At 48.2% G+C, this 27,930-nt stretch overlaps 1 protein-coding gene across 12 annotated transcripts in view; it reads left to right on the forward strand.

Moving 5' to 3' along the window:
- Positions 1 to 27,930, forward strand: part of PTPRS (protein tyrosine phosphatase receptor type S) — a 187,857-nt gene that overhangs the window by 62,035 nt on the left and 97,892 nt on the right. For 6 of the 12 annotated variants that reach the window (XM_083421330.1, XM_083421337.1, XM_083421335.1 and 3 more), the window contains exons 6-9: positions 3,693 to 3,704; positions 20,611 to 20,880; positions 23,545 to 24,126; positions 25,097 to 25,233. In XM_083421330.1, the coding sequence (XP_083277456.1) occupies positions 3,693 to 3,704; positions 20,611 to 20,880; positions 23,545 to 24,126; positions 25,097 to 25,233 (1,001 nt within the window). The remainder of the gene's footprint in view (positions 1 to 3,692; positions 3,705 to 20,610; positions 20,881 to 23,544; positions 24,127 to 25,096; positions 25,234 to 27,930) is intronic. The other 6 variants (XM_083421334.1, XM_083421333.1, XM_083421336.1 and 3 more) reach the window with 1 other exon arrangement.

The raw sequence follows: 27,930 nt of genomic DNA on the forward strand, positions 1-27,930 counted from the left end.
CTTAGTCATGCTGGCCACATGACCCGGAAGCTCTACACTGGCTTCCTCGGCCAGTACAGCGAGATGAGCGCCGCAACCCCAGAGTTGGCCACGACTGGACCTAACTGTCAGGGGTCCCTTTACCTTTATAGACCCCAGGTCTAGGTTCCTCTAGACCAGCCTTTCTCAAGCTGTGGGTCCCCAGATGTTGTTGAACTACAACTCCCATCACCCCTAGCTAGCAAGGCCAGAGCTCAGGGATGATGGGTGTTGTATTCCAACCACATATGGGGACCCACAGGTTGAGAAACGCTGCTAGACTACAGTAAACACTAATGTCCGTAGGGCACCAAGTTGGTGGTGGATGCTGTAAAGGAATGTTTTTATGAAAGTTGTGCAGTCCCGCCACGCAATTATGATCAAACACCTGACATTTCAAGCTGGCCCAACAACAGCACCCCACTTTAAAAGAAAAGGGAGGGGAACCCCTTTTCGTATGTGATTCCATGAGCCACCTAGCAAAAGCCCAGGATCTGATCCTGCCAGGTGCTTAGACAAAATCGTACACAAACACAACACCGTGTGCGAAGGGATGCTGAACCCCCCTAAAAGACGTGTTTCAGAGTCTACATCAGTGTTCCTTGGGTTTCCAGTTGCTGTTGTGCTACAGACAAACCAACTGCAGCCAGTTGGGTCAGTGGTCAACTGAGGGCCCAAGGTTCGGAGAGCTGTGGTCTGAGTGAGGTTCAAACGGCTGCACGAATCAGGTGGCGTTGGGGTTCTTGGAAGGTCAGTGCCCCAAATGGCCAGAAGTGACTTCGAACCTGTTCACCACCATCAGAGTATAGAGTCTCACGGTCCAGCCAGGGGTCTCCCAAGCCCCAGCCCTCATAGGCTCACGCCGTTCCGTCAAGGCTTGACAAACTTGTTTTTGGAAGCCTGGGCACACACAAAATGGGTCCTCATCGTCTCCGATCACAAGGGCGCTCTCGTCAACAGAAGTGGAGCGCTGGGGGGTCCCTCTTGCAGTTATTGTGAAGAGATGGGCTGCAACACTTTTTCTTCCTCTTTCCAGTCTTATGTCAGGTGCACAAAAATTAAAATAACTTTTTGTATGAATGACTTGCCAAACCGAGCACCCCTTTCAAACTATGGATGCTGGAAGCAGCGGCCGTCCTAGATATCTCCTAGGGGTACACCTTCCGTCATCTCGTAAGCATAGGTTTCCCCAGCCTCCCACTAGATACCCAATAAGCCTCCTTGTTTTCACTACCTGGGACAATGAGGTTGTTGGCGTCTCTGCTATGGACCAGTCCATGGCTGGTGAGCTTCATGCACCACAGTAGATCGAAAGCCATATAGGCCTTTAGAAATTTCAATGTCTTAACACTACAGTAAAGTGACCTCTTTTTCCAGTCTGCTTGGGGCCACATGCCTGATAACAATGCTTATTTTCTGGGTTTTGTGTGTGTGTGTGTTTTACACCCAAGCTAAATTTTTTAAGGAGGCTTTTGTCTTTGTTTGCTGCTGTTACTGTTGATGTTGTTGATGTTGTGGCCCAATGACAAAAAAAATGAGAAATGGTGTCCGTTGCCTCCATTGCAACCAGCAACGTAGAGCGTAACATCTGGTGCTGTGCTGAAGGAAATGTTTCTCAGAGTTTTTGTGCCATGGGTAAAATCTCAGGCCTCGAGGGCTGAGCTCACATGATCCAAGACTCATGTGGGTTTGTCCCTTCCGTCGTGGGTCTTCTGTGGGGTGAGAATTTTAACCTGCCACAGTTCAGAAATTGGGAGCTTTCTCTCGCCCCATTTGTTCAATTTGGTTGCTGAATTTTGTGTAAAAACGCTTCATTCTTCCCCTACAAAGCTGGGATGGTTTGGCCCACTCAGTCACGGAAAACGTTGGTGCAACGAGCGATGGTAACCATGTCAGTCCATCCCAAAAAAGCAATCCAAAACCCGATACCTTTTGTGGGGACTGGCCAAAGTGTGCCAAATTTACAAGTTGCTCTTTGTCCTGAAATCTAGACAGCTCTTTCTCCCCAATACCAATGCTTTGTGTTGTTGTTTGCTCAGCACTGCGCAGTAGCGACACCTGGTGGGGCAATACCAGCATTGCACAATATTACAACACCCGCCCAACCTGTCCCTCACCTCCTAGGAATCCAGAGGAGAAATGATTTGAAAAACGAGCTCTTTCCAAGTGCAGAATAATCACTGAATGACGCAGGTTGCACAGGCTCCCTCAGGAGCTGTTTCAAACCCAGCTTTGCAAAGCCACAGGTGTGGCGCATGTGTTTACGGAGACATCTGTTTGGGTTCAAAACGCAAGATCTTCCGTAGAGTCAGGCAGCGCCTCGCACCGTAGATGAGGCACAGGAAGCTCACCTTGGAAGTTCACCTGGAAAACGGAGCGCTCTCTCTAATCACCTCTGCTTCCTTATTGTGTTTTACGATGATCCCACAAAAGGGAGAAATGGTTTCGATTGTATGACTGGGGCCTTAGCATTATTTTCCTTTTCTATCATTATTTCCAAAGAGCCTTGAACATGATTGCTGGGTGTGTGGTTGTTGTTTCCCCCTCCTGCCGATTTTTCAAACTGTTTCTCGCCTAATATGCTTTTGTCTCCTCCCAAAAATGGGATTTCAGGTGCACAGAGTAGGGTGTTTCCACTGTTTGGTGTTTCTCCCCATTTCTGCACTTTCCCTGTTGTCGTTTTTAGTAATTTTTTGTTGTTGTTAGTAATTTTAACAACCGTAGGGAACTTCCGTCCACCCCCACCCCCTTCATGTCTGAATGAGTTTGGATGGGGAGGGGAGGAGCCTGTGTTGGAAGGGGCGGGGCTTTTAAGGCATGTCTGAATGGGCGCCGGGAAACGGGCTTGGCAGCTTCACGGTAAGCCAGATGTATGGGAAACAGCATCCTTTTTTAAATAATAATAATAAAGAGCCACCAAATATTCCGAGGGACCGGGTCGCATTGCGAGCCGCCGTTCTCTTACCTGCTGAATGGCCCCAGGGAGACAGATGCAATGCTTCTATCCAGCTGCAACTCACCTGGATTGGCACAGGGTGGCGGGGACAGGATTGCACCGACTCCGTTCCCCTGCAGTTCCCACGAAGACATGCCTTGGAGGGGTTTCACCTCAGAATATTCGGGTGGGCGGCTGAAACTTCGTGGACGACGACTGACTGTGCAAAGGTGGAAACGAAGGAGAAGACTTCATTTTTTTTTTCCTTTTGTTTGGGGTGCCGTGCTGTAAATGTTGTTTAACCTCCTTTTCTCTGAACTGCAGGGGCTTTTTGCCAGATCTGTGGATGGAGGGTAGAATCCACCGGTGGGGGGGTTCGGGGAGGGTCTGATGGGGTGCCGGGGGGGGTCGTTCCTGCCAAATTGGCAAGGAAGGGCCGTGTTAACACAGGGAGGGGGGGTCACATGGCTAAATGTGTTGGGGGAAGACGGTCGCTGGAGAAATGGAAAATATATATGGACATTTTGAGATGATATATATTACCTTTTTTAGCTCGATATTTTTATTTTTTTAAGTTAAAAGGCGGAAATGCGAAAAGGAAAGGAAAGGAAAGCAATTGAAATTGCAGTTGCCAGCCGTGAAGGCCTTTTTTTACTCTCTCTGTGTTTCCCTTATTTTTCTTCTCTCCTCTTCTCATGTCATTGTGTTCTGCATCAAACCCCTTTAAAACATCCCTCAGAGCTACGAGAAGGTTGGTGTGGTTTTTTTTTTTCCTTTTTTACTTTCTTTACCCACATATTTTTACATTTCTTAATTAAAAAAAAAAATTAAAGAAAAAATTTAAAAAAGAGAGAAATATATAAATAATCCTATATCTTACTATTGCGATATATCTTTTTTTTAATAAAAAAAATTAATTAATAAATAACATAAAAATAAAATGGCGAATATATATATATATATGATTGAATATTCTTTTTTTAAAAAAAACGAGAGAAAAAGAAAGAAAATCTCTGCATTTATATATATATCTATATATATATTTTATATATTTAAAAAAAAAAAAAGTTGACAAAGCGAGACCCCTCCCCCCTCTTCGTTCTCGGGTCTCGTTGGAGATGAGTTGAGTTGCATTGTGGGACGTGTGCGCTCTCTTCTGCATCCGTTGGTTGCATTTTTGTGTGCACTTTTTTCTGTCGTCATGGTTACCTTGCTGTATGGACATTTTGGGCCTGATCTGCATGACAGGAGAATGTTTACGAGGCAACGATCTCTTGCATGCCGGTCCTTTTCAGTTTTGTTTTGTTTTTAAATTAATATGATTTCGTTTCTCCCGCCCCCTTTTAAATTTTTATTCAAATTGTGTGCGTGAGTGTGCGTGCGTGTGTATATATATATACATATATACATATAATTTCAAAGGAACTTTTTTTTACATTATCAGTGGAATTTTTTTTCCCCTTCTCCCCCACCCGCAAATTTAAACATTTTGATTTTCGTTTTTTGCTTTTTTTCGTTTCTCTCTTTTTTTCTTTTTTTTTTAAAAAAAACCTTCCTTTGTCGGTTTGTCAGTCGGTTGGTTTCGATCGGTTATGCTGTGCTGTAATTTTATTCCAATTGCATTGTGGGAAAAAAGCCAGTGTTCCTGCTTCCCTTTCTTCCACCCCCTCCTCAAAAACTACCTCCCCCCCAACCCACACCCCTCTGACGATTTAACAACCTCCAGCCCGATAATATTGCAGCCACACAGCTCTAATGCCTGTCTGGGGAACAGCCTCCCGGGACGAGGGGAGGGGGGGTCTCAGCTAGGTGGTCCCAAAATGACATTTCATGGGTGCTAAAAAGGGAACAACCAGAAGTTTGCTTTCCTTAAATTTAATCGCTTCCGGATAACCACCACACCAAAGAGGTTTTAATCATTATGCTCTTGCAAACTTTTGCAAACTTTTCCAGCAGGGGGCCGGTCCACTGTCCCTCAGACCTTGTGGGGGGCCGGACTGCATTTTGGAAAAAATAGTAATGAACGAATTCCTGTGCCCCACAAATAACCCAGAGGTGCATTTTAAATAAAAGCACACGTTCTACTCATGTAAAACACCAGGCAGGTCCCACAAATAACCCAGAGGTGCATTTTAAATAAAAGCACACATTCTATTCATGATTCCCGGACCGTCTGCGGGCCGGATTTGGCAGGCGATTGGGCCGGATCCGGCCCCTGGGCCTTAGTTTGCCAACCCATGGTCAAGACTGCATTGCAGAGGGTTGGGCTGGATGAACCCCCTACCTGTGTCATCTAATGATGACTCTGTCTGCAAAGGTTGCGAACGTTTAAAATAAGCCGATAAACGTCTCTTTCAGCGCCCTGTTTGAAAGTACAGTGGTGCCTCGCAAGATGGAAAACCCGCTAGACGAAAGGGTTTTCCGTTTCTCAATGCACTTCGCAGGACGAATTTCTCTATGGGCTTGCTTTGCAAGACGAAAATGTCTTGCGATTCTTGAGGGTTTTTTCCGCTCCCCAACCCCTTTTTCTAAGGCGCTAAGCTGCTAATAGCCTTTTAGCAGCTAATCCGCTAATCCCTTAAGCCTTTAATAGCCGCTAAACCGCTAATAGCGCTAATCCGCTAGTAGGGTTGCTTCGCAAGACAAAAAAACCGCTAGACGAAGAGACTCGCGGAACGGATTCTTTTTGTCTTGCGAGGCACCACCGTACATCGCAGCAGGAGGATTAAAGAATTCTCTTTTAAAGCTTCAGCTAAACCGCTGGTTATTCTCAAGATTCCCCACAAAGTGCCTGGGCTTCCACACAGAACAAAATCGCACCCGTTGAGGCTGACGGCCTTCTGAGACTTTGCACCAGGGATGGAGAGCCAGTGTGGCCCTCTAAAATATTGGTGGACTACACTGCCCATCATCCCTGACCGTCAGCCATGTTGCCTGAGGCAGGCGGCATCTAATAAGGACCACTTTCCTGCCGTTTTTATTTCAGGGCTGGGTTACCTGTCACCCTGGGCTCTTTTTCTTATTTTGAATTTATATGCCACTCGGTTGCAGCAAAAACCCCTAAGCAGTTTACAATAAATGTTTAAAGGATCAGTGAAAACTGCCGAAAGCTTCCAAAGGGCTTAAGATCAACAGTGAAACAGATTAAAATCACATTATTTATTTGACAAAATTAACTTTGCCTCCCTGGGTGAGAGCCAGAAATCTGGGAAGTGCGGTTTGTTGAGGGTGCTGAGAGTTGTTTGGGGAGCCCCTCAGAGCACTATAGTTCCCAGAGCGGTTTAGCAATCAATCAAGAATAGGGGAGGTCTCCTTACAACTTAAAATATACAGTGCAGATGGGGACAAAGTCCTGCTCAGAGTAAACCAATTCAAAGCGACATTCAAATGACACGTCTTGGTAGGCGTGCCTGAGCAAAGTTTTCAACAGGCACCAAGAAAGAAGAAGCACAAAGGCCTTTGTCTAATATCAAGTAGCAGAGAGTTCCGGAGAGTAATCCACTCTGATGGACTTTCTTATGTGACTGAGATGAGTGCCACATGAATACCCCTGGAAACCTTCTGCATTTTGGATATTTTTAAAGCTAAGCTTTGAAATCCTTTGTATTTGCGGGACGGAATTAGATTATACGTTTTATGTAGGGCTGCCTCTGAAGATGGTTCAGAAACTCAGCTAGTGCAGAATTCAGCTGCCTAGTTGATCACCAGAGCAAGACATTTTGAGCATATTACACTCATCCTGGTCCGACTGCACTGGCTACCAATTAATTTCTGGGCCCAATTCAAAGTGCTGGTACTGACCTATAAAGCCTTAAACGTCTCAGGACCACAACACTTCAAGGACCGCCTCTTTCAATATGAACCAACTTGGACCCTGGCATCAACCTCTTGTGCCTCCTCCTCAAGAGGTCCAGAAGGTGGCAACACAATAACATGGCCTTCTCTGCAGTGGCTCCCTGTCTGTGGAATGCTCTCCCCAGGGAAGTTCGCCTGGCACCTTCATTAGACACCTTTCAGCGCCAGGCAAAAACACTCATCTTCAACCAGGCCTTGGACTGACTGACATTCAGTCATTCATTTGAAAATGTGTTGGGAGAAGGTTACTGGGTTTTTCTTGTTTGTTTTTTTGTTATTATTATGTAGTATGCCTTGGGGGGGGGGACACGGGTGGCGCTGTGGTCTAAACCACTGAGCCTAGGACTTGCCGATCAGAAAGTCGGTGGTTCGAATCCCCGCGACGGGGTGAGCTTCCATTGCTCGGTCCCTGCTCCTGCCAACCTAGCAGTTCGAAAGCACGTCAAGTGCAAGTAGATAAATAGGTACCACTCTGGCGGGAACGTAAACGGCGTTTCCGTGCGCTGCTCTGGTTCGCCAGAAGCGGCTTAGTCCTGCTGGCCACATGACCCGGAAGCTGTACACCGGCTCCCTCGGCCAGTAAAGCGAGATGAGCGCCGCAACCCCAGAGTCGGCCACGACTGGACCTAACGGTCAGGGGTCCCTTTACCTTTACGTCTTTTTTATATCATGATTTTATCTTCTGAACCGCCCTGAGACATGCAGGTATAGGACAGTATACAAATTTAATAAATAAACAAACAAACAAATAAATAAATAAAATGCACCTCCCCATACACACTTCAAACAACATCAGTTTGATAAGACTCTTCATTGCAAACTTTTGAAGGGTCTGCTGCCTCTTATAAATGGCTCTCTCTCTGACTGACTGACTGACTGACTGACACACACACAGACACATACGTATTCTGGCATTCCCAAATCTCCCCCCACCCACCCCAAAAAACCCCACCCCTCTTCTGTATACTCCTATTTCCTTAATTATGACAAAGATGACAGCCTTATAAAACCCAGTGGGCAAGTTCCTAATGTACAGGTATTAAAGCTGTGTGGTCGATCTGTTTGTGTATTTATTTATTGAGAAATCCGGTGCAGCTTTGACAGTTATCTGTCTCATTATTATTTCCTCTCTCTTCCACTTTCGCTTTCTCTTCCTCTCTCTTTCCTTCTTTCTCTCTCTCTCTCTTTCTCTCTCTGTCTGTCTTTCTCTAAAGATGCTGGTATTTCTATGCTCAAGAACGCGCTTTTACATGCACACACCTCATCCTTTCAGAGATGCTCCCCTCGCTTCTGGGGTTCGGGGGGGGGAGGGCGTGTGCCTCACCCCCAGAACGCCCAAAAGCAGGGGATCCAGAGTACGGATCTGAACACCAGTTTCCGGAGATCCACAATCTTCCCAGAAGAGTCCCTAGACAGACATTTGATTTGGACCAGCGCAGCTCATCCAATGTTCTCATGAAACAATAGTGTTTTCTTCCTTGCGCCAAGGCCTCCTTAACCCCCCTTGCCCTTTCCTCCGGAGATTAATTACCAAGGCTTCAATTAGTGTCCTCTTGACTGGGTTTTGCAAATGATTACCGCAGCTAGAGGACAGGGTCAGCTTGCAAGGCAATGTGAGCTAGCTTTCAGGCAAGTCACAAGCCTCCGTTGTGGTCCAAAATCTCTGCAGGGCACCCATGTGGCGACGGCTGCCGTAGGTGTACGTGGCAGCAATAACCCTCCAGAGTTAGAGTCTTCTGCACACGTTCTAGAAATGTGGAAAATAAATGAAATACCGTATTTTTTGCTCTATAAGACTCACTTTTCCCCTCCTAAAAAGTAAGGGGAAATGTGTGTGCGTCTTATGGAGCGAATGCAGGCTGCGCAGCTATCCCAGAAGCCAGAACAGCAAGAGGGATTGCTGCTTTCACTGCACAGTGATCCCTCTTGCTGTTCTGGCTTCTGGGATTCAAAATATTTTTTTCCTTGTTTTCCTCCTCCAAAAACTACGTGCGTCTTATGGTCTGATGCTTCTTATAGAGCGAAAAATACGGTATATAGGGCCCAGATCCCAGGCTTAGTTGAAATTGGGTCTTGTCGAAACTATGGGGCAAGAGTAGTCATGGCTTGGGGTTGGTCCTACGTTGAGCAGACCCCGACTAAGTAATGTAGGACAACTAACTCCAATGAGTCTACTCTGAGTAGGACTTAGTTGGATGAAACCCTTGACGTTTAAGCCCCCACTTATTTTGGTGGGAACTTAAGCACAGCTGACTTGTTCCGAATCCAACAGATGGACGGAGCCTGCAGTGTAAAATATTTTGAGGCAAAGGGCTTACTTATACATTGTGCTAGAGTAAGGGGTTAAGGCTACAGTGCTGAGCAAGTGAGGGCATGAATTTGAGAAGGCCAAACCTGCATGAAGATTATTTTGTTGGAATGTCAACATCTCCCACTAAAAAAGCAGAAACATGAATTTTGCAGTCTGGGGACTTCCCTGCCCTATGGATTCCTCCACTAGGATTTCTTCCCACAGAGTAGTGTGGTTTGTTTGGGGTTTTTTTTTAGTCTGCCCCACATAAAAATCCTCAGAGAGTTCTCGGAGGTCCTCAGTTTTTAAGCTCGTCTTCAAAGATACCACTTATTAACTTGCCCTGGTCCATGCCCCTTCAGGTGAGGTCGAGCGTCTTCATATAACATCATTGGGGAGGCCTCCTGAGGGTAGAAAGTTTTGAAAAACACCACCTGTGGAGAAAGGACCATTCAAGGATAACCTGCCCACTGTAGGATGACAGGTGTACTTGAAAACCTTGAGCATCTTCAACTCCAGTGGGGTATAAACCAGCCAGACCTGTTACGAAAAAAATGACACGCATGTTCTGTAACATGCCTAAAGCAAAAACTTTACAAAAATCAAGTCCATGGCCTACAGTGAGTAGAACAAACTCGGCCCTCCAGATGTTTTGGGACTACAATTCCCATCATCCCTGACCACTGGTCCTGTTAGCTTGGGATGATGGGAGTTGCAGTCCCAAAACATCTGGAGGGCCATGTTTGCCTATGCCTGGAGTAGAATGCCTGGGTGGCCGCTGTGAGACCTAGATGCTGGACTATTCGGACCCTGATCCAGCTGTGATCTTCTTAGGGCTCCTGCAGTAATAACCAAACTGTCTTCAGGATATCGAGGCTTTGGGGGTGGCCATATCTCAGTATTTCACTGCTGTGGTGGCTTTGGAGGCCGTATCCAGTCAGCACAGCTGGACATTTCAGAACACATTGGTGTGACATTAGCATTCAGTGTTGCAAAGCTACATTGAGAGGTTGCTTGGTTATTCCTGCAATTCTCTCGTTCACAGGCTTCCTCTTTGTAAAGTTATTGGATTTCCCCCCCATACTTGTGCTCCAGATTTAGTCCCTTAAATTTATTTACCTTTTTGGCATGACACCTTCTGCTCTCCCCCCCCCCCCCAAGTTCTCAGTATTATTGCTTTGGTGTAGGGAGGGTTCAAGGGACATGGGTGGCGCTGTGGTCTAAACCACTGAGCCTCTTGGGCTTGCCGATCAGAAGGTCGGCGGTTCGAATCCCCGTGACGGGGTGAGCTCCCGTCACTCGGTCCTTGCTCATGCCAACCTGGCAGTTCGAAAGCACGTCGAAGTGCAAGTAGATAAATAGGTACCACTCCGGCGGGAAGGTAAACGGCGTTTCCATGCGCTGCTCTGGTTTCGCCAGAAGCGGTTTAGTCATGCTGGCCACATGACGCAGAAAAACTGCGGACAAATGCCGGCTCCCTCGGCCAGTAAAGCGAGATGAGTGCCGCAACCCCAGAGTCTTCTGCGACTGGACTTAACTGTCAGGGGTCCTTTACCTTTTTTGTTTTTAAGGGAGTGTTAGGTTGGGGTTTTTTTTGCAGGGTGCATCTCTTTAAACACCCCCCCCCAAAAAAAAACCCACTGAGGAGTTCCCCACTCCCAGCCCACCTGCAAACACCAGGGAGGTATCTAGAATACAGAAAGTAAGGGAAAACTTTGCCGGTTATGGGTTGTCTTCAGTGTCAGTCCTACTCAGAGCAGAGCTGCTGAAATTAAAGGACACAGCTGACCATTAACTGTAGTAGGTCTACTCCTGAGTAGGATTTAGTTGGGTGCAAGCCATCCCTCCAGCTTTCTACCCTGATCTCTGGAACTCAGGGTGAGAGATCTGTCTTTTGCGGTATTATTTATTAAAATTCAGTCATCTCCACATTTGCATTGAAAGAGAGAGAGAGAGAAAGAGAGAGAGAATGAATGAAAGAAAGAAAGAGAATTGGTCATGGGGTAAGTGGAATGCCCCCTGCTATTTTTGGAAAGACTGCTCCTTTTAAAATCTGTATTATCTGAGCCGAAAAGATACTGAACAAAACTTTAACGAGAATCAGTTAAATTAACACTCTGTTTCTGCAGAAGGATTTCTCAAGAGTTTCAGGGGAGTAAATGCCTTAAGACCAAATTACTTGCTGCAGGAACACTGTGCTACTCGTGATTTCGAAATCCTCTGCCTGCTTTTGTCTTATTATCCCTTTTTGCATTGCTGTTCTCTTTGTTTTTAGGGGGGTGGGTGGGGAATTTAGATTACACCTTGTCACACACACACGGCAGACGAAAAAGCAAAACAAAACCACAACCACCATTTTCAACAAATGCCACCCTTAATTTGGGGGGTGTCGATCGGAGCATCCGGCTGGGATCCAATTTGACTTCCGAATGATCCCATTTGCCCGTCGTGCAACCGATACACGAGAAAGGAAACCAGCTGAACAACCAAATTGGGGTGGGCGTTTAGAACAGTTCCCGTGAGTTGCTGTATTCGGATAGTCAACACGCTAAATTGTTTAAGGGGGAAGGAAAGAAACCCATCGTTGTGGGTACAGGGTAAATAATTCCACTCATATCCCGCTTATGACAGGCAACATAGCCGAAATTTGCATCTAGGGGGAGACGAAAGGAAGGAGGAGTAGAGAGGTAACCACCAATCACCTGCTTGAGAAGGGATGGGACAGGTGTAATCTAATATTCACTACAAATATGTATATCAAGGCTGCACATTATTTTGCCCCCCCCCTTTCCTCCCCCCCCCTCCTCATTTTGGAGTAAGACAGAAAGGACTCCTCTGTCTTGCCCAAAATGCTAATAATGTCCGCCTTCTCACCTCATTCGGAGCTATGGGCTTGCTGGGTGTCAAAATGTTTAAGACCATTTCGGTTTCCTTTGGTGCTTTCTCAACCAATCACCCTTCAGTTTTGATTTGGTGTTCTTTTGGTTTTTCCGTTGTGTGGTTGTTTTAGTATTTTATTTTATTTTAAATTTTATTAAACGCAAAACAAAGCACAATTATTTCCCGCCCGTTCCTTATGCCATTACAATTGCAGTTGACTTCTATTTTGACCACGTTTTAATTTCACACGGATTTTGTTTTTCTCCTCTCCCCCCGACCCCGACCCATGACCTTCCCTCCCACCTTCCTACCTACCTACCTTCCTGTCTTAACTTTGACTTGATTTTCTACGTGAATCGGGGTTTGAAGCGACGAGAACTCTCCCAAAAGGCTACCCCCACCCTCTTCTCCACGTTCCCAACCCTTTACAATCCCTTGCAAATTGTTCCTCTTCCATGGTAAAATCTGGGTGGATCCGCGGTGGGGGGGTGGTGGTCTGGGCACGGTGGGGAGAAATGATGATCATAAATCAAAAAGCCAGCAGGGAGAGCATGGAATCAGAACCTTCCACAGAACTTTCCTTCCAGCACGGGAGTTCGGTCTCAGGGCAGGCTGCGAGGGTCGCCATTGCCCGACAAACCTCGACTCTCCGTTCCTCTACAAGCAGGTCTGTAAAAAAACAAAACATAAAGCTTGCACCCCTCCTGCTTTCTCCCATCAACCCCTCATGGATCCTTTTGGTTGTCATCCAGGTGAAATAAGTAAGAACAGCACAGGGGTTTTTTAGAAGCTGACTGGAAACTGTCTCTCCAGAGTCTCAGGCCAAGAGAAGGTCTTCTCAACCTTTATCTCCCCACCCCTCAAAAAAAAACACCCCAGGACTTTTTGCACACATAGTGTGCTCTGTCAGTGAGCTATACCTCTCCCCTCCCATAAAAGAAAAGCTGTGGAGATAAAATTACTAGTTGCAAGAGCTCTTCTCTTTTCCAGTTCCAGTCTAGCGTGACGTGGCACTTGGCATTGCCTGCACACTAAACTGTAGTTTGGCGCTGCATGAACAAGACTTGGGCCACCTTAGCAACATCCATTTAAATGCAGGGGTCAGCAGGTTTTTTAAGCAGGGGGCCGGTCCCTCAGACCTTGTGGGGGGCCGGATTATACTACAACTAAACTACAAGAAAGAAGATTCCACCTAAACATTAGGAAGAACTTCCTGACAGTAAGAGCTGTTCGACAGTGGAATTTGCTGCCAAGGAGTGTGGTGGAGTCTCCTTCTTTGGAGGTCTTTAAGCAGAGGCTTGACAACCATATGTCAGGAGTGCTCTGATGGTGTTTCCTGCTTGGCAGGGGGTTGGACTCGATGGCCCTTGGGGTCTCTTCCAACTCTATGATTCTATGATTCTATATTTTGAAAAAAATTAATGAATTTTGCTCCACAAATAACCCAAAGATGCATTTTAAATAAAAGCACACATTCTACTCATGTGAAAACACCAGGCAGGCCCCACAAATAACCTAGAGATGCATTTTAAATAAAAGGACACATCCTACTCATGTAAAAACACGCCGATTCCCAGACCAGATTTGGCAGGCGATTGGGCCGGATCTGGCCCCCGGGCCTTCGTTTGCCTACCCGTGATTCAAAGCGGCGGTTCTCAACCTGTGGGTCCCCAGATGTTGTTGGACTACAACTCCCATCGTCCCTGAGCTCTGGCCTTGCTAGCTAGGGGTGATGGGAGTTGTAGTCCAACAACATCTGGGGACCCACAGGTTGAGAAAGGCTGATTTAAAGGGTTATGGTGCTTCTTCAAAGACCCGTGGCTTCTCTCACAAAAGTGGCGGGGGCTATCATTTCTTAAGACGTGCTGAGACTTGTTAGGAATAACCCTTTCCCATCTTTCCTTCCCATGGAGCTGAAATCCCCTGTGAAAAGATATTGACTGTTAAACCGCTCCTGCAGATGAATCGGGGCCTCCTAACCAACTCTCAGCCTACTTCAGAAACTACATATCCCAGGATTCTTTGGGGGGGCAGCCATGGTTGCTTCAGGTTCTATCGATAATGCTTTAAATGGTGTGAATGTATTCATGCCCGTTTTGAAGTAAGCTCGGCTGTCGTTTTGTCCAAACTGGCTAGCGTAAACTCTACCCTGAGAAGCCAAGATCAAACTTTGGATTCTGATCCTCGCTCGTTGGCAGGGCATGAGACACTTAAATCTCAGGGTTGAGGGTTCGAGCCCCGTGTTGGGTGAACGATTCCTTGTGGTCCCTTCCAACTCTACAATTCTGCTAAAAAACAACAACAACAGTGCCCCCACCCTACAGTGCCCAGACGTGCCGTCCAGCTATTTTGGACCACAACTGGGACTGACGTGAGTTTTATTCATTTGTCTATTTCATAAAACTTACACACCTCTTGATTTAGAAAAAATGAAAGAAACATCTAAGCAGTTTACAGAAAGAATCAAACAGTAAAACTATCAGTTAAAAAATACCCCATAGAACCATGGAATTGTAGAGTCCAACTGACTGAGCCACTTAAAAAAACACCTTTTGCCCAAAAACACATCTTTTGGGGTGCTGTAAGAGTACAGCCTCCAAAAATTGTGTCTTTCGGGCCCACGATCGCGCATGAATCATGTGAGTTGCGCAGGAACGCAGACCCAGGAGATGGGATGGAGGTCTGCAACTCCAAGCAAAAGACCAGAACCATCTGCTACCTGTTCTTGATCACTCATTGTTAATCTTTACCTCCGAACTGGAAACTGGTTAGTTAAACTTGCCAGGGTCACAGGCTACAGTTTGATCCTGACTTCCCCCGCAATAAAACCATAGTTTAAACTAACCACCGTTTGCTGTTTTCAAATGTTAACAGTAAACCATGGTTGGTTTAAACCACAGAGCCTAACTGTCCAGAGTAGTTTAACAGTGGGGAAATTAACCACCTTTGGGCACTCTCAAGATGTCCTTAACCTGGAAGCCTTCCGTGACTTCTGTAGCCTCTCCACTTCATGTCAGGGAGCTGAGATGGTGTTGAACCCATATTTTCTGTTTTGTAGTTCTTTTTATGACACCTTCACTCCAAATGTTCTCTTCCACCTTCCTCTCCCCAGCTTTTGCATAAATATGCTCCCCTTCCCTACCAGTCAGCCATATGATCATCAGGGGAGGGGGGCGGGTATCGTGAATTGCTTCACACTAAATGTGAACGGGCCCCCCCCCCCATGGGAACATTTCCTCCCTTCCTTCCTCCCTTCCTTCCCGGCAGTGGCGTAGCGTGGGTTGTCAGCACCCGGGGCAAGGCAAGTAATTTGCGCCCCCCCCCCCGCTGCACTGTCCCTCCCCCAGATAGTCCCTCGCTCTCTCTCCGCACCGCACCGCACGCCTGGCACCCTCCCCTACACAGTGGGCGGCAACCCGGCGGCTCGGATCAGATTCGCACAGCCAGCACTGCAGTGAGAGAGAGTGAGTGAGCCAGGTAGGGGCAGAGAGCTGCGAGTGCGAGCGCCCCCCCCCCCCAGGTGTTGCGCCCGGTGCGGCCGGCCCCCCCTGCACCCCCCACGCTACGCCACTGCTTCCCGGCCACTTTGCCAGGAGAGCACTGAAATGCTCTCTTCACCCCCCTGGCTAACTTGAGAACAACGATTGGGGGTTCCCTTCAGACTTCGATTCACAGCACTGCTCTTTGTTTTGAACTACGGTTTATCGGTTTCGCTTAATTCTGGTTTGTTCTTTCTTCCTTCTTCCCTTTCTTTCCTTCCCCTGTTTTCCCCACCCACCCTCCTCCCCTCGCCAGTGCAAGTCTCCGTTCAGTTCCCCTGTTGTGTTTCCAATTATTATTATTATTTCGGTGTGTGTGTTTTTGCATTCATTCCTGCCATTTGTTTTTGACATGAACTCTCCAGTCAGTTGAATACCTCCGAAGTTTTCTTCCACTTGCTTTTTCCCTTGTTACTCCCACCCCTTTCCCAAAAACTGGGTTCCCAACCCCGCAGAAAATTTTTAAAAAGCTCATTCCTCCTGTCCCTTTTCCCGCCTGCATTCCTTCAACCGGTTCCCTCGTCTCTCCATTTTGACTCAAAAAAATGGGCTCCATTATAAAATACCTGTTATTTCTCTGAACTGCCACCTGTGGCTGGATTTGGACAGTATCCCAAGCAGAGAAGCCAATATTTAGTCTCAAAAGGAATATTTTTGGGCGGAAGAGGCTGAGATGCCCTCACACTCACACTTCCATCTCTCGCGGTGAATCTGTGTCTCTCCAAAGCGTTGTTGGACTACAACTCTCAATCGGCCCCAACCAACGGACTCAGGGATGATGGGAATTGTAGTCCGGGAGCGTTTAGAAGGTCGCAGATTGTCATCCCTAGTTAAGATCATGTTGGGAGGCAGCAGTGTGCAGAAGCATTTAGATGATAGGCGGAACCTTGGGCCATTTAATTTAGTATGGTCCCCACTGGCTGGAAGAGTCTTGCAGTGTTTCAGAGAAGGGGTGTTTCCAGTCCTACGTGGAGATGCCAGGAATTGAATCCAGTCCTAAGATGCTCTTCAGTTGAGGTAGAGTGTTCCTTCCCCTGAACATATAAGTCTCTTAACCCTCATGGTTCAGAGTAAGAGGGGACGATTTAAATAGGAATATAGGAATATATGTAACAAGACGATTTAAATAAGAATATAGGAATATATGTAACAAGCCCACTGTAATGAGTGGAGCATAGCTGTCAACTTACAGATTTGAAAATAAGGGACCAGCAGCCTCGAAAATAAGGGATCAGCAGCCAAAAGAAGGTATTTTCCAGGCACAGGTATGTTTAGCTTCTGTGCCCCTCCGAGCCAAAGGCAGAAAGCCCAGCCAGCAGCCAAACGAAGCCTCAAGCGGTGGTTCCCACAGCGCAGCAACCCAGCAAAGGGGATGCAGCAAGGAAAACCACCGTCACCTCTCCGCTGGGAAGCGCTGAGCAAAGCCGAGTCCCCAGGCAACGCGGCCAATTTGATCGGCACAAGGCATGCAAGCTCCATCCCCCGGTCGTTCTTAGACTCCTTATTGGGTGCGCAACGCAGCCAAGCAACATAGTTGGAGCCTCCCTCCTCCCTGGCCGGCAGGGAGGGAGGGAGAGGAGCTGCTTCCTTTGAAACCTGGGAAATTTAAGGGACATCATCAATAAGGGACAGCAGCGGGACACAGTGCTGGGATAAGGGATGGTCCCGCCAAATAAGGGACGGTTGACAGCTATGGAGTGGAGCTTAAGGCTGAATACAACCTAATGAGGTTGCAGGAGGGATTACTTCATAAAATTGTAAGACAGGCTTTCTAAATCGAGGTGGGGGGGTGTTTCTCTTGCAGCAGGACATTGCAGGGCCCCCACCGAGAAACCGGTTCCACAGCCTTTAGATCACTGCCCCCACCAACCCACCCACTTCTGGGGCTACTGGGAGAACAGGAGATTTTCAGAATTCCTACAAAATTTAAAAAGTAAAAAATAAAATATGGGCCCGCCCCTGCCTGCTCCCACCCCACCCTGGAAAAAGACCCTCTCCTTGCCCTTTTTGCCCCCCCCTTCCCCATCTAAAGGTCTGGAAAGCTTCTTCCTTCTACCCAGGAAATGCACTGGACATCCATCCATCCTTTCGTTCGTTTGTTTGTTTCCGTTCTCAAAGTTGCCCGTTTCCATGGACTTGTTTTTCCTTCCTCTTATGATTATTATCAATTGTTTTTTTATTATTATTATTATTATTATTATTATTATTATTATGCCAGGGCTTCGATGTGCCAATGTTAAAACCTACTGCGCATTGGTTCACATCGGCAAGAAAAAATAAAGAAAATGAGTATGCAGCATTTTTAAAAAGTGGGTTTCCCCCCCGACCCTTAACCCTTCTCTCTGTCTTCTCTCTCTCTCTCTCTCTCTCTCTCTCTCTCTCTCTCTCTCCTGGTCTCTTTCTCTCTTTTCCTTACCCATGTGGGCATTTGCAATGGCCCACAAACCAGTTCCAATGCTCTCCATTCTCCTCCTCCTCCTCCTCCCTGTCTCTGTCTCTCTCTCTCTCTCTCTTTCTCCTCCTCTCTTCCTCTCTCGTTCTCTTCTCTCCATTCTTCTCTTTTGCATGATGTTTGTGATTCTGAGAGCTGCATCTATTGATGGAATCATGTCAGATCTTTCAAAGAGGCTTTCGTTAGGGTTTCACTGCCCGAAAACCACAAAAATTTCATTAGAGTTTCTCATCTTTTCCCTCTCGACGGCTCTCGCCTCGCCGCCACGTTCCCTCTCGCCCTGCACTCCTCTGGGTCGCTTCGTGGAGGCGGGGGTGGGGTGAGGACAGGAAATGGGGGGGGGGACCCCTCACCACCACCACCCAGAGAGGACACCCTTGCGAACTCCCCACTTCCGGTTTGCAGGCTAGATTTTGGCCACCTCCAGGGAACAACCCCCCTTTCCCTCCCACCCATCTCCCAATTCCACCTATTTTTACCTGCCTTAAGTTTTGGGGGGCTGCGGCGAGAACTGTTCTGCCCCTCCAGTCTCCCTTAGGAGACATTTCTAGAAAGGACCAAGGCTTTGAGCCCTTGCAGATGTTCATTGTAGCCCACATCTGGACCAGGTGCTAGGATGGGGAAGCCGCAGGCCGGCTGCCCGGCCCCCAATTTGTTGGACTCCCAAGACCCACCAGCCCCTGCAACCAGCATGGCCAGTGGCCGAGGTACAGTGGTGTCCAAACTTTTTCCAAAGAGGGCCAGATTTGATGAAGTGGAGGGCCGTGAGGGCCGACCGAAGGGCCAACCAAAGTTGTTGACCTTTTTTAGGATTGCAGTTGCTGAGCTTTTTTTTAGGGTTGAAGTTGTTGAGGTTTTCATCCTAGACAATTAACTGCCACAGAGGCCGGATTACGTAAACAGACCAGCGGGCAGGATTAGGCCCTCGAAATGGACTTTAGGAAATTAACTGCCACAGAGGCCGGGTTAAACCGACCAGCGGGCAGGATTAGGCCCCCGAAATGGGCTTTGGACATGATGGGCATTGTAGTTCCGCAATATCTCAAAGGCTGCAGGTTCCTAATTCCGTACCCTGAGAAGCATCCTGCTCCATGCAAGAGAGGGAAGAATGCCTCATTTAGGAGAGGCATTTCCTCCTGAGACACGGGTGGCGCTGTGGGTTAAAGCCTCAGTGCCTAGGGCTTGCCGATCGAAAGGTCGGCGGTTCGAATCCCCGCGGCGGGGTGCACTCCTGCTGTTCGGTCCCAGCGCCTGCCAACCTAGCAGTTCGAAAGCACTCCCGGGTGCAAGTAGATAAATAGGGACCGCTTACTAGCGGGAAGGTAAACGGCGTTTCCGTGTGCAGCTCTGGCTTGCCAGAGCAGCGATGTCACGCTGGCCACGTGACCCGGAAGTGTCTTCGGACAGCGCTGGCCCCTGGCCTTTCGAGTGAGATGGGCGCACAACCCTAGAGTCTGTCAAGACTGGCCCGTACGGGCAGGGGTACCTTTACCTTTACCTTCCTCCTGAGACTAGAGAATGCTTCCTCTTAGCTCAGGGAGGGGTAAGCTATGCCCCCACGTCAGAGATGTTGTAGGTGTTGTCCATTTCTCATCAGGGGACGGTGGGAGTTTCAGTCCAGCGGCATCTGGAGGGTCGCAGGCTCCGCAAACAGGACCGCTTCTTCTTTCCACCAAAGCTCAATTATGGCACCTCTCATGTGGGTGCCATTGTAAGAGAACGAGGGAGGCCTTCGTGGTGAGTAGTTTCCCCCCTAGAAAAACAGCACTTTCTGCAACCGCTATCCTAAGTGGTAGGTGGGTCTTCCTTCCCTTTTGGAAAGGCAATGTGGATGGCCAGGCTACCCTCTCAAGATTGTTGTGGCCGTGCGTGGTTCTGTGTGCGAAAGACGCACCGGTCTCGGCACGTGTGACCTTCTCACTTGGAAATTTGCATTCCCCTTTCCTCCCCCCCCTCTTTTTCCAGTCTTGCTTCCCCCTCCCACTATTTTGTTTCAAGGGGTGTTGGTCGCTGGAGGGGGCCAATTTAGCTTTGCAAGGGTCCGCTTCGAAAACCTGGTTTCCGATTTGAGGGAAGGTCGCCTTCGCCTCCGCCGGAAAGGGGCCTTGCCGAAAAAGTTGGGGAAGGGGAGTAGAAGGATAGCCCACCCCCAACGTACGCAGGGAGGGGCCCCCACTGCCCGGAAGTGCCCTGCCCAACCTCTTTTGCTCTCTTAAAGATGAGAAATTGCTAATAAATTTTTGTGTATTTATTTGTGCTGTGATGGGTCTTAAAATCGATCAATGGACTCCTGTTGCTATGAGATACCGCTTTTATGTCTATATTCTACATATCGTTTGTGAAAGTAAAATTATTTTCGAAGTTCTGTTCGTTTGGTTTTTTCCTTTATCGATTGATTATCATTTCTCGGTATTCTGATGATTTTTAATTTCAGCTTCTTTTTTTTGTCCCCCCCCCCTCCCCTTTAAATGAAGGAACGACAACAAAATGATAACAGCTAAAGCCCCATCTGTATTTAAAATCTCTTCCGCTCTTCTTTCCCCCTTATCTTTCTTTTCTTTTTCCCCCTCTCTCCTTTTTTCTTTCCCCCCCTTTTTTATTTTGCTTTTGTTTTTGTTACCTCTGTGCCTTTTGTCCGCAGTGCGTCGTGTGGCTCCTCGCTTTTCCATCCCTCCCTCCAGCCACGAAATTATGCCTGGAGGCAATGTCAACATCACCTGCGTGGCGGTTGGTTCCCCCATGCCCTACGTCAAATGGATGCAGGGGGCGGAAGACCTGACGCCGGAGGACGACATGCCCGTGGGGCGGAACGTCCTGGAACTGACCGATGTGAAGGACTCAGCCAACTACACCTGCGTGGCCATGTCTAGCCTGGGCGTCATCGAAGCCGTGGCACAGATCACCGTGAAATGTAAGCAAGGCTAGTTTCCCCGCCGCCGGGCGCTTGGCATGGGGCTCCGCTCGCGTCTTCCTGGCTGGTCTTCACAGCCCTCACGTGGCCAGGGCTCCAGCCTGGTTAGCAGAGGCAGGAAAAGCTGTGCCCTTCCACACACGGATGGACTCCAACGCCCATCATCCTCCAGCGAGCAGGACCAGCGTGGAGGATGATGGGAGTGGGAGCCCAGCAAGATATCATCATTCTCTATGCCTTGCCTCTGTTTGCATTAGTAGCCTCATCTTGCATCCCAGGTGGAAGAGCTGTTGCTTAAGCCTGCTACCTATTTTGACTTGCCGGCTTTCCCCCTCCCTCATGTTTGCATGCCTATTTCTGCATCACCCTCCATCAGTTTCTCCTCCTTGCTTGTTCCTTGGCTGATCTGGAGTGCTTGCTGTCAGGGCAGAACTTTTGGGCAGTGGTCAGCTGGGCTGGGGCTTCCGGTCTCAGTCGGCTGGTACCCCTTTGCCCAATCCCTTCGCTCGCATGCGTAGAAAAAGCATGAACGAAGCGTTCAGAGCTGCATCTGTGCGTGACGTCGCTGCTAACCATCTGTCAGGTCAGCTTTTGCATGTCTTCCAAATCTCCCGAGAGCTCTAGCAAGAGGCTGCTGCATGAGAATGAAAGCCCTGGGCTTTTCGGAAAACTCGAGATGTGGCCAGAACACACCATGGGTACTCCATGCATCCGTTCTTAAAGTGCGCACGGGTTTCCTGTGAATTTTGCATGAGCCTGGTGTCTTTTTGCCAGCGTTGTGTGATGCGTGACAATTCACTTCCCGTTCGTTTTTTAATAAAGCATGTGGCGTTTTTGCAGAGCGACGACAGCAAAAAAAAAAAAAAAAGGCAGGCCTCTGCCCCCAAGGAGAATACAGTCAACAATTTGACACAGGGATAAGAGGGAGCTGGGAAACGAGGAACGACTGGGGGACAGAGGACACACACTTGGTTTTGGGTTGTGTTCAGGCTTTGAAGAGTGGTTTTGAGAGGGGCACAGGGGGCATCAGATACGTGTTCTCTAATGGAGTTGGGGAGGGGGTTCAAGGGGCTCTTGGAAGGGGTTGACCCTGAATGCCCTGAGTTCGAACCTTGCCATCTGCAGTTAATAGGCTCAAGTAGCAGAGACTGGGAAGGACCCTGAAGGGAGAGATTGTCGGTCGGCAGAAACTCTGGACTCCGTTGGCCAGTGGTCCAACTCAGTAGAGTTTTCTCCCCTGCCCCAGCTGCCCAATAACAAACTGCATTGAAGAAATAATATTGAGCAGGGTAATAATAATAATAATTTATTTATTTATTTATACCCCGCCCATCTGGCTGGGTTTCCCCAGCCACTCTGGGCGGCTTCAATATTAAAATACAGTAATGCATCAAACATTAAAAGCTTCCCTTAACAGGGCTGCCCTCAGATGTCGTCTAAAAGTCTGGTAGTTGATGTTCCCTTTGACATCTGGTGGGAGGGCGTTCCACAGGGCGGGTGCCACCACCGAGAAGGCCCTCTGCCTGGTTCCCTGTAACTTGGCTTCTCGCAGGGAGGGAACCGCCAGAAGGCCCTCGGTGCTGGACCTCAGTGTCTGGGCTGGACGATGGGGGTGGAGACGCTCCTTCAGATATACTGGACCGAGGCCGTTTAGGGCTTTCAAGGTCAGCACCAACACTTTGAATTGTGTGTATAAACATAATTTGCCCCCTTCCTGCATGAACAGTAGTTTGACAGTGGAATGGGCTCCCGTGAGAGGTAGTGGACTCTCCGTCCTTGGAGGTTTTTACGCTGAGGTTGGAGTGCCCGTCTCTTATGTATGATCTAGTAGAGATTCCTGGGTTGCAGCGGGTTGGACTAGATGACCCTTGGGGTCCTTTCCAACTCCATGATTTCAGGATTCATATTCTTTCAAATTCTCAACATTATTCTACAAGTAGAATTGAGAAACTTCCATTTAGCAGAATGTTCAGTCTACTGTAATACGCAATATTTCTTCCTTTGCGGCATTCGTTTGTTTTCTACAGCCAATTATCAAAACAAATGATGCTATTCCTCCGATCCACGTTTTGCTTTTCTCTTAATTTGCCTAACCACCTCCAATTAGCCTTTCAAAAGACCAAACCATTTTTCTGTGTGGTTGAGACTAATCTACCAGATTCTTGGCTATTGATATTATGTTCTAAAAGAACGGGAGTAATCCCTGTCTCTTCCCACTTTCCTCCATGCTCCCTAGTACGGTGGATATTCTGCCCTTTCAAAAGATGTTTTCCGAACAAGACGTGTTCCAAAATGGCGGCCGCGCTCAGGGCGCTCAGCTCCCACCTGGCTTCTTAGGAAACCGCGCCTCCTTCCAGACACACACTCACAAGCAAAGCTGTTGGTTGGTGGGTTGTTGCTTTTTTACCTCAGAGCTCACGTTAATGATTCCAGATGCTGAGCCGAGCACTTTCCCTTTTGATGGAGCCGTTTAAGGAGGATAATAAACTGTGCCTAACAAGGCTGGGAACATTTCTCCAAACAGCCGCGCCGTCTATAGACCTGCGCTGCCGGCTTCCGTTGCCTTAACGCGCCAATTAGGTGCAGCATTTAGCATATGGCGTCCTGCTGTTTGCATTTGGTTTCCGTTTCCCTGAGTTTTCCCTCTCCCGGTTTGTTTCTCAGCGCTCCCCAAAGCTCCCGGAACCCCCATCGTGACGGAGACGACCGCCACCAGCATCACCATCACGTGGGACTCGGGGAACCCCGACCCCGTGTCCTACTACGTCATCGAGTACAAATCGAAGAGCCAGGATGGGCCCTACCAGATCAAGGAAGACATCACCACCACCCGCTACAGCATTGGGGGGCTCAGCCCCAACTCGGAGTACGAAATCTGGGTGTCAGCCGTCAACACCATCGGCCAGGGGCCGCCCAGCGACCCCGTGGTGATGCGGACGGGGGAGCAGGCACCAGCCAGCGCCCCCCGCAACGTCCAAGGCCGGATGCTGAGTGCCTCCACCATGATCATCCAGTGGGAGGAGCCCGTGGAGCCGAACGGTCAGATCCGCGGCTACAGGGTCTACTACACCATGGAGCCAGACCAGCCGGTCAGCAACTGGCAGAAGCACAACGTCGACGACAGCCTGTTGACCACCGTCAGCAGTCTCCTGGAGATGGAAACCTACACCGTTCGGGTCCTGGCTTTCACTTCCGTGGGAGACGGGCCGCTCTCGGACCCGATCCAAGTCAAAACCAAGCAAGGAGGTGAGTCCTCGCCGCGCCAGTGTTGTGACTACAGCACGTTCTCAGGAATAATCATTTGCTAGGCAAGCGTTCGCATGACGAGTCAACATTGATTCCTATAGATAAATTTATACAGTGGTGCCTCGCAAGACGAAAAGAATCCATTCCGCGAGTCTCTTCGTCTTGTGGTTTTTTTCGTCTTGTGAAGCAAGCGCATTAGCGGATTAGCGCTATTAGCGGCTTAGCGGGCTTAGCGGATGAGCTGTTAAGCGGCTTAGCGGATCAGCTGTTAAGCGGCTTAGCGGATCAGCTATTAAGCGGCTTAGCGGCTTGGGAAAATGGGGGGGAAAGGAAAAAACCCCCGCAGGAACTCGCAAGACATTTTCGTCTTGCGAAGCAAGCCCATAGGAAATTCGTTTTGCGAAGCACCTCCAAAACGGAAAACCCTTTCGTCTAGCGGGTTTTCCGTCTTGCAAGGCATTCGTCTTGCGGGGCACCACTGTACAGTCATACCTCGGGTTACAGATGCTTCAGGTTGCGTTTTTTCGGCTTACGGACCGCCGAAACCCAGAAGTACCAGAACGGGTTACTTCCAGGTTTTGGCGGCCGCACATGTGCAGAAGTGCTAAATTGCACTTTGCGCATGTGCAGAAGCGCTGGATTGCAACCCGCACATGTGCAGACACGCCGTTGTGGGTTGCGAACGCTGTGGGTTGCGAATGTGTATCCCATCCCGCACAGATCACGTTCACAACCCGAGCGTCCACTGTAATTTATGTAAATGGTGGGGAGGTGGGGGACACACACAGGAAAACAGTTTGCAAAAAAAAAAAGCAAGGAAGGGGGGGAATGCTTTCTTGTTTGTCCAATCTCTCCCCCTTCCTCCCTCCCTCTGTGAAAGCAGGGTGCTGGGCCGTGGTCCAGCAGGTCTTGTCTTACGTTCTTACCCACAACAACCTCTGGGTCTTTTTGTTTTTCCTGCTTTCATCAGTTCCCGGGCAACCCATGAACTTCCGTGCAGAAGCCAAAAGCGATAGCAGCATTTTGCTGACCTGGAGTCCTCCCCGCCAGGACATCATATTGAAGTATGAGCTGGTTTTCAAAGACGCCACGCAGGCAAAACCCGAGGTAAGTGCTGCTTTTTTGCGGGGGCTTCTTTGTGGTGGCTCCCCTGGTGACGGAATGCTCTCTGCAGAGAGACTCGCCTAGCACTTGTGTTAGGACCCATTCAGGGCAAAGAGGAGAACTCCCCATCCTCCAAAACCCATTTCCAAAACAAAAACAAAAAAACACATTCTTTTTATTTCTTAGAACAATCACGCTTCCTGGGTCTCAAAACTATTTTCTATATCGATTTCATCCTACTTCGTATGGCTTTATGCCGGCTTGCGCTAAACGTTGTGCTGGCACCGCTTCCACGTCGATAGTTTTTAAGTTGTTTATTGATTGCGTTTTATTGTGTTTAATTCAGGGGCTTCCTAGAGTAATAGCGAGGAAGCTTAATTCTGGCAGGGGAGTCTTTGTCTGGCCTTTGGTACCCAGACCAGACCATTCCCCTCTCTGAGCCACACCCTTCACTGCTGTGGGCTCCCCCCACAGTCCTTTTTAAGGAAATTTGTAATGTTTTGATATAGATAGATAGATGATAGATAGATAGATAGATGATAGATAGATAGATAGATAGATAGATAGATAGATAGATATAGATAGATGATAGATGATTTACAGTGGTGCCTCGCAAGACGAAATTAATTCGTTCTGCGAGTCTCTTCGTCTAGCGGTTTTTTCGTCTTGCGAAGCAACCCTATTAGCGGCTTAGCGGATTAGCGCTATTAGCGGTTTAGCGGCTATTAAAGGCTTAAGGGATTAGAGGATTAGCTGCTAAAAGGCTATTAGCGGTTTAGTGGCTTAGAAAAAGGGGGTGGGGAGCGGAAAAAAATCTCAAGACTCGCAAGACATTTTCGTCTTGCAAAGCAAGCCCATAGGGAAATTCGTCCTGCGAAGCACCTCCAAAACGGAAAACCCTTTCGTCTAGCGGGTTTTCCGTCTTGCGAGGCATTCGTCTTGCGGGGCACCACTGTAGATAGATAATAGATAGATAGATAGATAGATAGATAGATAGATAGATGGATATATGGATAGATAGATGCTAGATAGATGCTAGATAGATAGATAGATAGATGATAGATAGATAGATAGATAGATACAAAAAGAAAAAAACACAAATACCAAATTACACACAGGAATAACCATAGACACATAATTTTCTTAACAAACAATAAAACATATATTGGTCTTAACACTAAAGACCCAACCTCCCGTCTATTCCGTATTTCGATTTCATATTACTTATTGCCAATACACACTTTTATCATAATTGAAACTTTCCCTTAATATATCTAATTTCTTATATCTACCTTGCAACTATTACTGAAGTTCCTCGAATGCTGCAACAGAATTTAAACGACTATATTTATTTTCCAAATATCCTTTGAAAACATCCCATTTTGAAACAAGTTCCTGTTTTGATTTATTCTTTATTTTTTCTGACAGACCGTCTAATTCGGCATATTCTGTCAGCTTTTGGATCCAGTCTTGGGGATTTGTAATGTTTTGATACTTTATTATGCTTTTATATCTGTTGGAAGCTGCCCAGAGTGGCCGGGGCGGCCCATTCAGATGGGCGGGGTACAAATAATTAAATTATTGTTGTTGTTTTACCTGACCAGGATGTGCCCTTGAAGGTAGATAACACCTCTTGCTTACCTGAGGATGGTAAGCAAATAAAATAAAACGCCCCCCTCTCCGCGACATCGGTTTGGCTGAAAAGGGTTTTTGGATAGAAACCCAGATCTTAATCATAAAGGCGTCTGAGTCGTTTATTCTCGGCTGCCTGAGCAGTTGCAGCTCATAACCGGAAGAGCTTAAATATCGACCGGCGACATCAAAAAGTTTGGCAAAGTGCTCCTTTGGAGAAATGAGCGCAGAAGCCGCGTGCAGAAGATCGAGGCCATTTGAGAATGCGCGGAAAGCGTTTGCTGGTGTAAAAAGATGGTGCCTGTTCCCCAGCCACGCTGAAAGGTGTAGTGGTTAGAGCGCTGGGCTGGACCTGGAAGAGCTGGGTTCGAATCTCCGCTCAGCCGTGAAGCACGCCAGGTGTGACCGTGGACCAGTCACGGTTCTCAGCCTTACCTACCTCACAGGGTTGTTGCTGTGGGGATTAAATGAAGACCAGGGGGTCACCACGTAAATGCTGCTTTGAGCTCTGTCAGGGAACTGCCATCGGAGCTGGAGGCGGAGAGAAGGCTCCAGAGGGATGCCGGAGAGGGTCCCAGTAGGGAGAGAGGTAGCCCATCCACTGGGGAAGGAAATCAGCGTAACACCAGTGGAGAAGGGGGGCAGATGGGGGAATCGGAGAGGTGGCTCCAGGACTCCTCACCGGAGACCAGCGGAGAGAGTACGGGTACTCCACTGCCCACACCCTCCCTGCGCAGAAGACTTCCGCGCAGGGAGAGTAGGAGGAGACTGGGCGTCAAACAGCTCTTATGCTGGAAGAGGTTCAAGAAACGCCCACTGACGGATTCTGCCAGCGACTGAGGCAGCCACGAAGCTTGAGGCTGTCCAGACAGAAAGGGTTCAACCAGGCAACCTAGCCAGGAGTAACGGCAACTTACGCACGAGCAACCCCTAGAACCATTACAAGCTCCTTAGAGAGAAAGGGCAAGTGTAAATCCAGTAAAAACTAATAACTCAAGAAGGCCCATAATATATGAATCGCTCCATCTCAAAAACCTGTAAAAAATGTAAAAAAGGGAGTATTAAGAT

Source organism: Podarcis tiliguerta, assembly GCF_965153285.1.
Source record: "Podarcis tiliguerta genome assembly, chromosome: 18".
Taxonomy (NCBI): domain Eukaryota; kingdom Metazoa; phylum Chordata; class Lepidosauria; order Squamata; family Lacertidae; genus Podarcis; species Podarcis tiliguerta.